General features: G+C 34.4%; 1 protein-coding gene across 1 annotated transcript; it reads left to right on the top strand.

The window, feature by feature from the left end:
- Positions 1-1,381: 1,381 nt before the first annotated feature.
- Positions 1,382-6,519, top strand: LOC106666255 (1,5-anhydro-D-fructose reductase-like). Its single transcript, XM_014393324.2, has 7 exons — positions 1,382-1,550; positions 1,651-2,077; positions 2,136-2,303; positions 2,355-2,528; positions 2,590-2,846; positions 6,054-6,207; positions 6,274-6,519. The coding sequence occupies exons 2-7, from the start codon at positions 1,865-1,867 to the stop codon at positions 6,424-6,426; spliced, it is 1,119 nt and encodes a 372-aa protein (XP_014248810.1). The 5' UTR covers positions 1,382-1,550; positions 1,651-1,864; the 3' UTR covers positions 6,427-6,519.
- Positions 6,520-12,392: the final 5,873 nt, after the last annotated feature.

Below are 12,392 nucleotides of genomic sequence, written 5' to 3' on the forward strand. Positions count from 1 at the left end.
TTAATTAATTGAAATCAAACAGATTACATTAGATTTGAAAAAAAGATATGAATTGAAAATATTTATTTAATTCTCATTTGAATTCTGAGACAATAGACTGTTTATTTTTCCTCTTTGTTAGAAAAAAAAGGATGAAATAAACAAAAACACCTCAATCGTATTATTTTATATCTTCCGTTTTAATTTATTTATAGAGACAATAATTTTGTTATTACGTATGGTTTTTAAAGCGCTACACTCTTGCAAATTTTCCGGTAGATTGGTGAGAGTCGTTTCAAATTGACTATTGTTTGATTTTCGAACAAAAATCTTAGTTGAAACATTTTATCGCAAACAATTATTTTTAGTTTTTCACAAAAATTTGTATTCAGAGGTTTTTCGAAGCGAAAAAAACGAATATTAACTTTGTTTTTTGTTTTTACATCTAGTCATGGCGTTGATCTTGAAATACATAATTTCTAACCGAGCGACGTAACAAAGTAGTCTAAAATATATTTGTGTATGAAAAGACAAAGTTCAAGCACCTAAGGCTTGATTGATTCGTTTTCCCTCGATTCGGATCATTGGGTAATGATTTTATTTGACATTTCATCATCAATGTGTGGCATTAACCAGAGGGTATTCTTAAATTTAAAATAAACTTCCCTACATAGTTGTACGAGTATCTTGGAGGAGGCTAACAAAAAAAATATTGCCGTCAAGCTTTCGGCCTGTTTAATGCCTCCATTAGGATTACAGACTATCACTTTAATTAAAACAATTTTAGAACGCATTTAACATTAAAAAAATTTTAAAGTCATTGTAAACCTCGGAGATAACGTAAAACTGAATCTGCTGTTTGGCCGAAAGCTTGACGACTATTTTTAAGTTCTTTTTTTGGCCTCCTCCCCGATACTCGTACAACATATGTGATATCAGAAAGCCGATAGAAACAGATCAAAAGATCAGATCCTTGCTGACATTCATTTCATAGTTTTTCAATTTGTCTTTTCTCCAAACTTGTGATAAACTGGAATATATTCCTATGTCGACCTTTCGTGTTGAGTTCGTCAAGTTCAAAATTTACTCTACCGAGTCGCACCTCGGATATTGAAAAAAAATCTTCTTTGACATTTTTTATCGTTGGTTTTTGACGTTTCATTTTTTTCTGAATGATATAAAGTTTGTTTTAAATACGCATTTTTGTTGGCTTATACGCTGAAGTTACCAAATTTTCAATGATTGTAGCACTTTTATCAGTCAGTGCAGATGTTTGAGGATTCATCTAAATTCAGATTGTCAAAGAATCTTGATTCTAAATTCCCACCAACTACCTGACACATTTCTATAAAAATAGTCGTATAAATTACAACTGAATATTTTCAAAAAAATACGATTAACCGTATGATATGTTTCGTTAAACATAAATAAAAATTTAATACAGTAGTTTTCTTAGAATTGCCTAGAAAGTGACACAAGATCGAAATACTTAAAATTCAATGGTATGAAAATTTCACGATGTACAATTTGTAAATGATGGCTAATTACGAAGGAAAGAAATATGAAATGAGGTACAAATGAAATCGTAAAGATTGTCATTACTGAATCTAGTAGTTATTCAAAAAAAAGAAAATGGACTTTGAGGGATTCATTTCAGAAATGTGCTTACAGATAGTCTGCAAAACTTAAAAACACTGTAGCAGCCGAATGTGAGAACACTCTTTGCAAGAAAAGAAACATCTGGGAAAATCAAATTTCTTCACAATGACTGCCACATGTTTTGGCGCATGACAAAAATCATAAAACACCCTCATGTATCAAGATTAGCAAGCACTTATTATACAAATTCACCACAGTCCCAAATTTTAAGTGAAAAAGCATCGCGATGAATTTCTGGCCGGCTAAATCCATCGTCCGCCTAGGTGAATTATCCAAATTATCGAAACAGGCAAAGAAACGAATCCTCGAGATTTTATCCGTGTCCAAAACGGAGCCGACGGTCGAGGAGGCCGCGTCCCAATTGCCCGAAATAGAAAGCACGACCAAGATCGAGACTAGAGGTTTGTCCATGCCGATAATCGGTATAGGGACATGGCAGGTAAGTCTACACGATTTTCCATTCTTCTTCTCAATTTCAGTTATTTTATCAAATTTAGATAGAACCGATATACATAGAGTCATGCTTGTCTTACGCCTTGGATGCCGGATATCGGCACATAGACACCGCCTATTCCTATGGGAACGAAGCCGCTATCGGGCATGCGTTAAATAACATGTTTAAAGCCGATGCATTGAACAGAGAAGAACTGTTCATAACATCAAAAGTAAGCCTGTCGTACTAATATTGACGTGTTAAAACAAAAGAGTTTTTTTAGCTTCCGTTCTACGGTATGTCTCCCGAAGGAGTGAGGCATTTTGTCGGGCAAACTCTGAAGAACTTGAAGGCCGGTTATTTGGATCTGTACCTTATCCACTATCCAGTTGGAGTACGGTACAAAGACGGACAGTTCACCGTCGATCCTGAAACAGACCACGTTAAAATTTGGAGGGTACGATAATTATAAAAAACCTCCGGATCAAAATTAATACACCAAAACCTGCTCGTTTCAGGCTCTAGAAGATGAGGTGTGCAAAGGGAGAATTAAAAATCTCGGCGTTTCCAATTTCAATATACCCCAGGTGAAGAAGATCTTGAAGTTTGCCAAGATAGCACCAGCAAATATTCAAGTAGAACTGCATTTATACCACCAGCAAAAGGAGATGCTGTCGTTTTGTGCGGACAACGCGATCGCACTGACAGCCTATGCTCCCCTGGGATCTCCTGGGCTAGATCAATTTCTGGTGTCCCATGACCTCAATTTCTCAGAGTACGCATTTATCATATAAGTTTTTAAAACTATTTAACGATTTTTGTATATATCGGATTTTCCACACGATGGATTATCGCTGTGTTTTTTTAATAGGTGAAACCCATTATTTCTAACTACTCGGTTTTCCCTAAGATCCACTCTTAGGTCATCACATTTGACAAGGTCCTCTAATTATTCCGATTTGGGCCTTCATTTAGTAAGGGCTTCATAGTTAACGTTGACTTCTTCTGCACTGATGACAGTGTTCTGACAACAGTATAATGATAATCATGGTTTAGATAAAGAATTCTTTACCATTCCTTTAGAATGTCAGATAGTTGATGGACGCCTGTTGTTCAGTATAGTAATGTACAAGTAAAGTAATTCCTTCCTTACATGAGACGTCCAATGTCAGGTGTCGTGGGCGAGGGGTCAAAATAAATTTACATTTAGGCAAATCGTTCCCAAATAAAATTCCAAGGACTATACCAGGATTCGAACCCAGAACCGCAAGCATGGCAAAGACAAGTAGACGTCCTAAGAACTCGACCACCTGACATTAAAATCTGGTCAATTACTTATCTACTGATACCAATTTGCTATGCCAGTCTTATAATTTTTGTAGTAGCTCTTTGGAAACAATGTTGGTTTTTTTATTGCAATGGATTCATTTATGCTCTGATAATCATATTCCAACGATTAAAAGACTGCTTTTTTGCGTACAAATCAACGCTTATATTTTCGGTTGTCACGAGTATATTTTCAAAATTCCTTGATATTAGACATTTATTCTGCACTTTTTACGTTTATAAAATTTGTGTTAGAGGTAAAACTCCACACGACTGCTGCGTACATTAATACAAATCTGACCAATACTTGATAACATAATAATTTACTGTTAACATTAAGCACTGAGTTCAGTGAGCAGGGAAAATAACTACCTGTACTATCAAATTTTAAACCTTTATATTCGTTAACAACTTTAGTATTTAGTATGCTGGGTGAAGGTAAGTCTTCTGTCCAATTGTATCCATAAGTATTTTACTGTATGAAACCATTCAGTGTGGTTCACCTTGTGGTGAATAAAAAGGCTTGAGTATTGTCACCGTTAATCATTATTTTTCATTCAAGAAATTAGAAGTTTTTGTAGGCCTGAGTCAGTCGGTGTTTATTTTCTCTCATGATGAAAAATACAAACCAGACATAAAAAAATAAGTATAAGCGAACAGGGAACCTTTTAGTTTAGTGTTTCTTCTCGTCACATTCTATCGTCCTTTTTTTTTCATTAAAATACACAGAAAAATCAACTGATAAACGGTACAGTGTAAATGTATGGTATGGTAGAAAAGGATACTAGGAAGCGGGGTTCGCATTCCCCAGGCACTGCAGCCTTCTGGCTTATTGTACCTTCCCAGTTCCTTAGTTCAGTGCAATAGACTCAATCCTTCTTCTTAGAAGTATCAGGTCATTGATTGCCGCTGCTGCAATTTGATTCCCTAAGTTCTTTCCATACGGTTAGGTTAAACCTCCATTGAGCTGTTGCTTCGCATTCGAAGATGATATGAGTGGCTGTTTCCTCCTCATCATTACATAATCTGCAAATGGGATCATCGCTGTATATACCCATGCTGTGTAGATGTTTTCTCAGATGCCAGTGACCGGTTAATAGTACTACCACTCCTCTGAGTATGGCCCTCTACAATTGCAGCAGTGCTTTTGCCAGTCTCGGTGAGGGTTGTTTCATCATAAGTTTACTATGTCTAGCACCGCTAGAGTTTATCCACTTCTCCTTTTGTTTTGTTTGGATCCATTCTGCAATGGAGGATTCTATATTTGTTTTTGTTATCCCAAGTATAGGTTCAGAGCCTATGTATGGTCTTGCAGATCCTCCTCTGGCCAGACTGTCTGCTTTCTCGTTACCCAAAATTCCCCTGTGCCCTGGCACCTCAGATAGCATCAGATTGTTGTGTTTTCCCAGGTTTTGGAGATTTGGGATGCATTCACTGACTAATTTTGATGTGATCCTTTTACAAGCTAATGCTTTAATGGCTGTTTGACTATCTGATCTTATGACGATTTTTTGTCCGTGTAACCTCTTTTAAGATTTTCCAGGGCACGAGCATTGATGGCATGTATTTCTGCTTGAAAGACCGAAGTGTATTTCCCTGATGAGTTTGCTCATGTTTTGAGCTTGTACAGAAAACGCCTGATCCGGTTCCTTCGTTTGTTTTGGAGCCATCTGTATACGATTGTATCTGATGCTCTCCTGTGTTCTTCCTCTCCTTTATAGTCCATTGAGACTTTATAGGAAGTTGTGAAGATTGTTTCCGGGATCATATCATCAGTCCCCATTTCTAATAATGGGTGTCTGATTTTGTTGATTATGGTTTTATGCCCGAATTGTTTAGTTCCTTTCCAATTTAATTGTTTCTGGAGCCTAAGTGAGCTTTTCCTAGCCTCTCCTTGTTTGAATATTTCAATGGAGGTAAGTTTAGCAAATTTTTTAATGCATTTGTAGTTTAATGTACATAAAGGTATTCATTCTGTGATGAATCATTGATTTGCAATATTTACCGAACCAATCAACCTGATCTTTCGATCATTAATTTAAATAGCAGAATGGCCATCTCTTCAATTTCTATCGCTCTATAACTGTTAGCTCTAATTCAGATTGAAACTTAATTTTAGGGTAAGTTGGCTCTGGTTCATTTCACAGCTTGTTTTGTCTTTCTGTGACCAAGTCATATTTGTCACGTATCACTGCTGGTTTCGATTCTTATATTGCCTTTGAAAAATTCTTTGACAATTAACGTACTGTTTGTTAAAACTTTGTAAGTCTGACACAGCAAGACCCGTCGGGCAGTTAATTATACGTTTGACAAAAAATTTGTTCTAGTTCATTTTTCAGACAAAAAAAAATCTTCTCCAACCACATGTACAATAAATCTCCTTTCTCACTACTTTTTTTAATGTCACAACTTGCAACACAATAGATAATAATTAATAATAATTATACAGAAAAATTAAGTTTTTGACAGATCGAACTAGAAAAATCTGACATTCAATTCTTACCTTATAGATTTTAAGCTAAAAGTATTNTATATAAAACATTGTAAAACAAAAAGAGTTATTTTTATTGATAATTTTTGCTATTTTAATTGCAGAAGTTTGATTTTTTAACAAATAACAAATGAGAGAAAAAAATGTGATATTAAATATTTACAGCGTTCCGATGCCTCTCAAAAACCCCACAGTCGTCAAAATAGCCAGGAAGCACAAGAAGACTCCTGCTCACGTACTACTGAGATTCCTTATCCAAAACGGAATTTGCGTCATACCGAAGAGCCGCAACCCCGACAGGATCGTCCGAAACTTCAACGTGAGTCTAACTTAAATCCCCGATTTCATTTTTTTTTTTACTTTTTATTTTTCATTTTTATTTCAGGTATTCGATTTCAGCCTAGACGCGGAAGATGTCACTGCTCTTTCGAACCTGGATATGAACGAACAGGGCCAGATGTTCCTCCACGTCTGGGACGGAACGGAGGACCACCCGGAATATCCATTCGCGCCTCCGAATTCCGACAAACGAAACTAATCGATTTTTGTTTGTCTTTTGTGCTCAATTTTCTTTCCATGTCCAGAATTAAAGTCACAAATAAATTACTTGACGTCCTAACCGAATAACAAATTTGATGTTGAATTAGCGTAGCAGGTAATACTTAATACATTTCTTTTAAAAGTTGTATAAGAAGGAAATACTTCGAATCTAAGTTTTGGTTGCAAGGGAGAATTATATAGTAACAATAGATTTTAATAAAACTGCCTAAGTCTACCGTGAAAATTATAACAAAAAGCTATCTACGATTACTTTTCGATTTAAAAAAATAACCGATAACAGTTAAAATCCCGATAAACGGTTTGACATACAAACATAGTTAAAATATTTGTAATAACGAGATAAAAAAAATTTTTAATCATATCGCTGGATCTTTCAAAGCCACCGTATGAAGTCAATGTTAACATTTAAGTGTGTAAGTAACGATATTCGTGTCGAATTTCGTCATCTCCGCTTTCATGTAGTGCTGATTCAACTGTAGACTTCCTCAGATTATTCCCTTAGGTTACAATTCATAAAAAAATATGATAAACTTTTCGTTGCAGGGTACACTAAGTAACATCTTGTCTCCCACTCGTTTAGGCTTCTCGCCATCTTCAGTTGTTTGTTGTCTGTGATTACAACAAATTTATATTAAAAAAACAGGAGATATGTCACAACCAGTATAGCTGTCTCTTCCTTAAACCTATTTCTATTCTTTTTTTTTTTCTTCACATATTATTTTCATCACAGTTTAACATCTAGAGTCATTCCCAGTTGTATGCTGTATGGCTTCAATGAAAATAGAATACGGTTCAATTTTTTTTTTTTTGTGAAATTTATATGCCCAAATTTGAGTACTGAAATGATGAAGGTCGAGTGAATATATCTTCACTTTTTTAAAAGACAGTTTTTACATGGACGAATGTCTCGACCACATTGGATAAATAAAATAATTAAAATCCACTCTAATTTCAAATTTTTCGGTATTAACAATTTTTTAGAATTGATAATTAGTTAAAGAACATAAATATACGTAATAACTGTTTAAGTGTCATTTGATGTCAGTAACTTATTTACAAATATCCCTGTTAAAGAAAATACTAAAGTAAATCCATCATATTTAGTAGCCTGATTGACCAAATTACTTCTTTCAATTAATTAACCTTTTATGTAAGGTTTTGGTTGAAATGAAAAAGTCGTTGAAGATCGTGGGTTCGAATCCCCCTCGTTACACTGACTTTTTTCATTTCAATTTGATGTCAGTAACTTATTTACAAATATCCCTGTTAAAGAATATACTAAACTAAATCCATCATATTTAGTAGCCTGATTGACCAAATTACTTCTTTCAATTAATTAACCTTTTATGTAAGGTTTTGGTTGAAATGAAAAAGTCGTTGAAAGCTGAAGATCGTGGGTTCGAATCCCACTCGTTACACTGACTTTTTTCAGTTCAACCAAAACCTTACATAAAAAGGTTAATTAAATGAAAGAAATACTAAATTAATAAAACAGAATCTTGTGGAAAACTCTATTAACGAATTTGTAAAAAATTATATAACAGACCTCTTAAATAAGTGCCTACACTATATAATTATGCAATTATGCCAATAAAAATTAATTAATTCTGTTCTTTTTTGAAAACGCTATGTAAACGATATTTTATGGTCGGGTACACTAGACGATCTACAAAATTCCTCCAATTAATTAATTCTTTACTCCCTAACATAAATTTTACATTGACAATAAATAAACATGGTTTTTTAAAACAGTCTGTGATAAACAACCCAATTGAATTAGACGTACATACAAAACCCAAAATTACAGACACCATAATACCAGCAGATTCTTCTCACCTCAAAGGTGATGGATTTATTTGGCTCATATACCGAATGTTGAAACTCCCATTAACCCCTGGTAATTATAAAATAGAATTACGAACCATTAAAACCTTGGCTAAAAACAATCGACATCAAGAAATATTTATTGATAGATTGCTAATAAAAATAATAAAAAAATTAACTTTAAAAGAAGCAACGATCGGGCTCAGCCACCACACCAAAAATGAATCATTAAATTTTCGTCGCTTGCCGTAAATTGGGGAACTATCAGAAAAAGTAGGTAAAATCGTTAAACGAGAAGGTTTTAGAGTAGCATTTAGAGGTGCGTGTTTACATAGATATTTCCTCTTAAAACCTACGACAAGGTTGACAACTTGTCAAAAAGCAGGGTTTACGAACTTAACTGAAATGATTACGATATTAAATATAAAGGACAAAACGACAGAGAAATTAAAACGAGAGTTAAAGAATACTTGCCTAAATAGAACAAATTTTCTCAATTTAAGAACCAACTAAATGAAACAAACCACTATTTCAATCTAAATTTAAAAACAACAGTGTTACCCAGGCTCAACAAAAGCAGGGAACTAGACTGGTTTGAGAAATTTGGAATTTAAAAAAAATAAAATTACACATGGAGATAAATGCATAAATAATATAATAGATTTTGATTTACCTCATATTTCAAAACATGTACCTAAATAATATTTGATACACAAATTAACCAATAAATTAAACTCATTTTCTTACAGTATTTATTAGTATAATAGTTGTGTTGTAATTCACGTTTTTCGCACGTTCAAAATTGAGCGACATTAAAACTTTTGATTTTAAAAGCTGATTGGAACGTCGCGTTGGCGGTGGATCGACGGATTCACACTTAAGGTCGATTCACACACGTCAGTGACGTGACAGTGTCGTGATAGCCCTTATTCCCGGCCACTGTGATCAAACAGGGCATTCTATTTACACTGGTCAGTGTTTCATTCGTGCCTTGCAGTGGACTTGAGTGGCCGAAATGGCAATGTTTCCAGATGATGAACTTTTGATCGCACTGATTTTGGATAAAGAAGAGAAACCCGAAAAAAGGAGGAAGTGGATCGATCAAGCTTGGATCAAGAGTGGAACAGAAGGATAATTTGCTAAGAATAAACCCGCCGGTGAAACAAAATGCCGGTCACGACACTGTCACGTCACTGATGTGTGGAAATCGACCGTTACAATTGATGTGAAGAGACGTAACTACTTCAACCTGATTATGAGCGTTTAATGCTCGAAAATAGGATTGTTGAAAACAACAAACTGTGAGTAAGAACCATCTTTAAAAAAAAAAAAAAAAAGTTGCAAGCCTTTTCAAGGATTTTGGTCCTATTGATGTTACTGCTGTCTCAAATACAAACGTTGCGCGTACGAAAAATATCTGTCGAAAATACATTAGACCAAATCAATGTTGAAAACGCATCGGCCCTTCTCGTTCGGCTCCAGCTAATTCAGGACTTTTAGGGTGACAAACTTTCCTTTAGAGTTTAGAACATCATATTTGCTGACCTACTCGTATATTTATCAGCAGACGTTCTTCACGCAATCTTCAGGAGGTGGTGCAACAACGAACCACTATGGGTCATAATCTACTTTAAACATGATCACCCCAACATAATGAGGTTAATATGTTAGCAAAAACCAACGGCCGGCATTGTGCAATAGTATTGAATGACATCTTGATCCTAATTTATCACGCCATAAGCGCCACAGCCCATAAGCGTCGATGTTTTCGCTTGAGCAAGACCTAGTGTTGCTAGATAACACCTTCGAACGCTAGACATAGAAAGTTACACGAAAATACCATATGATAAAAAAACCATATGAAAAAAATATGGTGCCATAACAGTTAAACTTGCTCAAACTTTTGTTCCATCATTAAGCGAACTTCAATACTAACCCTAAAGGTCCAAAAATATTGCGCAATTCGGAATATTGTACAATATAATTGATCGTCCAGAGTTCGCTTAAGGTTTAGAAAATATTGACGCATCAAAACATTCGTCGTTAGCTTATTTGATCAAGGTATCTTTCCTAACATATTTATGTTGTTCCAAACATGTTTATGTTTGTTCGCCAATTTATAATGGTCGTTTTTCCATCTATTCAGTATTTACTGGCGTTCAGTAGTTCTTTAATTGGCTGTTTCAATAATTAACTGCAATTTTGATCACAGTTATAGCGCATTAATGGACAGATAATTTCCATGTTTTATATTTATTTTATAGCCTGCTTTTCGTTGTTAATAAAAGTTACAATGTACAGAGAATCGATATCCGTCGGTAACGATAAGACTTAATGGAAAATACTTATTACACCACATAAACGACCTATCTTTTATAACAAATATAGCAATTTATTGATATATTTTCCCATTAATTTTAAATAAATTCATAAGAAAAAGCAGTTTCTTACGTCAAAAATAAAATATACCATTGGACAAATAGTATAGAAACAAACCGTTTATTGATGCGATAATTGTCCACTTTTTTAACTTCTTTGATGTACAAATGTCCACAATATGTAACATTCTGTGTAATTATTATCTAAGCAATGACGCATTTGTTTATCAACTCCAAAATTCAGGTGCTGAGTCTGTACAACCCGCGCGACTGTTAGGTCCTGCTGTGACTATATAACCACAACGACCGTCCCGCGTTTTTAGCTCAATTGAAGGAATGTTTAAATATTAATTTAAATTCTTATGTCAACACAGCATATTATTATGTTCTGCAATGTGTGAATATCCATTACAAAACATTACATTGTACATGTATTAATGTTTAGAAAACGTGTTATACTATGTTAAAACGCCGTAACTAAAACAAATGTAATTTGTATATTTATCCCGTTTTTTCTTAAAGTTGTTGTTCTTGTAACTTTTGCCAGGTTTTTTAAAAAGATGGAACGAATCTTCGTTAATAAGTAATTAAAAAATTAAGAATTAATAACTAATTAAATCAATTAAAACTTATCAAAAAAGCTGGTTGTTTTGTTCTACATTTAAAAAAACTGACCACAGATAAACCAAACCTACGTTCATGAAACCAAGCCATTGTTTTCATAAAAATCAACATACTTTTACAAATCAGCCAATAAAATAATACCCTGCTGTTTCATTAAAAATGCCTGAGTTTTACCTGATATATATGATTTGAAGTGTAAATTAAATATTCATTAAAAATATACAATCCGTTTGAAATTTTATTAAATATTAAGTATTAAATTTATGAGAGGATTGCAGTTTTCTCCCCTGGGCCGGAGAACGTGGTCTATATCAAGCCTAAGTCGGGCCATGATGGGACTTAGAAAATTTTCGACTCGTCGTCAAGATACGAGTCTCACGAGCCAGTGGGACCTCCCTCGGCCTATTCTGTGCCAGAGAACATGGTCTATATCAAGCCTAAGTTGGGCCATGATGGGACTTAAGCTTTTTTTTGTACAGCAATTATTGAGAGATCGTGAGATGCGGTCTGGTGTGATGTAGGTTTCAGGAAAACATTTTCTTTATCGTGCCTACGTTTCGATCTTTATTGAGATCATCTTCAGGGCTCAAAGAGTTTGTTTTCTGTGTAATTGTGCCATTCTCGCGTGCCGAGTTGAGAGTGCCCATAAGACATTAACACAAAAATTACACCAATTAAAACTCAGTGCTGCCAACATAATACCTACACATTTTAAAACAATTTTACACACATCAAAAAGATGCATACTGTCCACTTAAATGTTTTTCTGAAACCTACATCACACCAGACCGCATCTCACGATCTCTTAATAATTATCGATTAACGGTCACTAATCACAACACAAAATTATTCAACATTTTTGTTTTTCTGAATTTTTCGTGCCGAATTTTTTCAACAATTCTGCAATATAAATAGGTTTCCTTAAATCAAATTTGACGTTCTTTCAGGTGGCACAAAACAGATTTTTCTACAATCAAGATCTACAGTCTGAAGTTTATAAGCAATTTAGTGGGCCTAAATCGAAAAATCTTTTTAAAAAACCTGAAATTACTTCTTTACCGTTCAGATTGCAACAGGGGTTCATAGGAAGTTTTTTGTTGCATATAGTGAGTAGAAA

The sequence above is a fragment of the Cimex lectularius genome, unplaced genomic scaffold (genome assembly GCF_000648675.2).
Source record: "Cimex lectularius strain Harlan isolate CLEC.00 unplaced genomic scaffold, Clec_2.1 scaffold5, whole genome shotgun sequence".
In the NCBI taxonomy this organism is placed as follows: domain Eukaryota; kingdom Metazoa; phylum Arthropoda; class Insecta; order Hemiptera; family Cimicidae; genus Cimex; species Cimex lectularius.

What these genes read in the sequence shown, in the direction of transcription:
- LOC106666255 (XM_014393324.2), top strand. Translation starts at nt 1,865, where the DNA reads ATGAATTTCTGGCCGGCTAAATCCATCGTCCGCCTAGGTGAATTATCC. An exon ending in TCGGTATAGGGACATGGCAG is followed by an intron (nt 2,078 to 2,135) that starts GTAAGTCTACAC and finishes TATCAAATTTAG; the next exon opens with ATAGAACCGATATACATAGA. An exon ending in GGATCGTCCGAAACTTCAAC is followed by an intron (nt 6,208 to 6,273) that starts GTGAGTCTAACT and finishes TTTTTATTTCAG; the next exon opens with GTATTCGATTTCAGCCTAGA.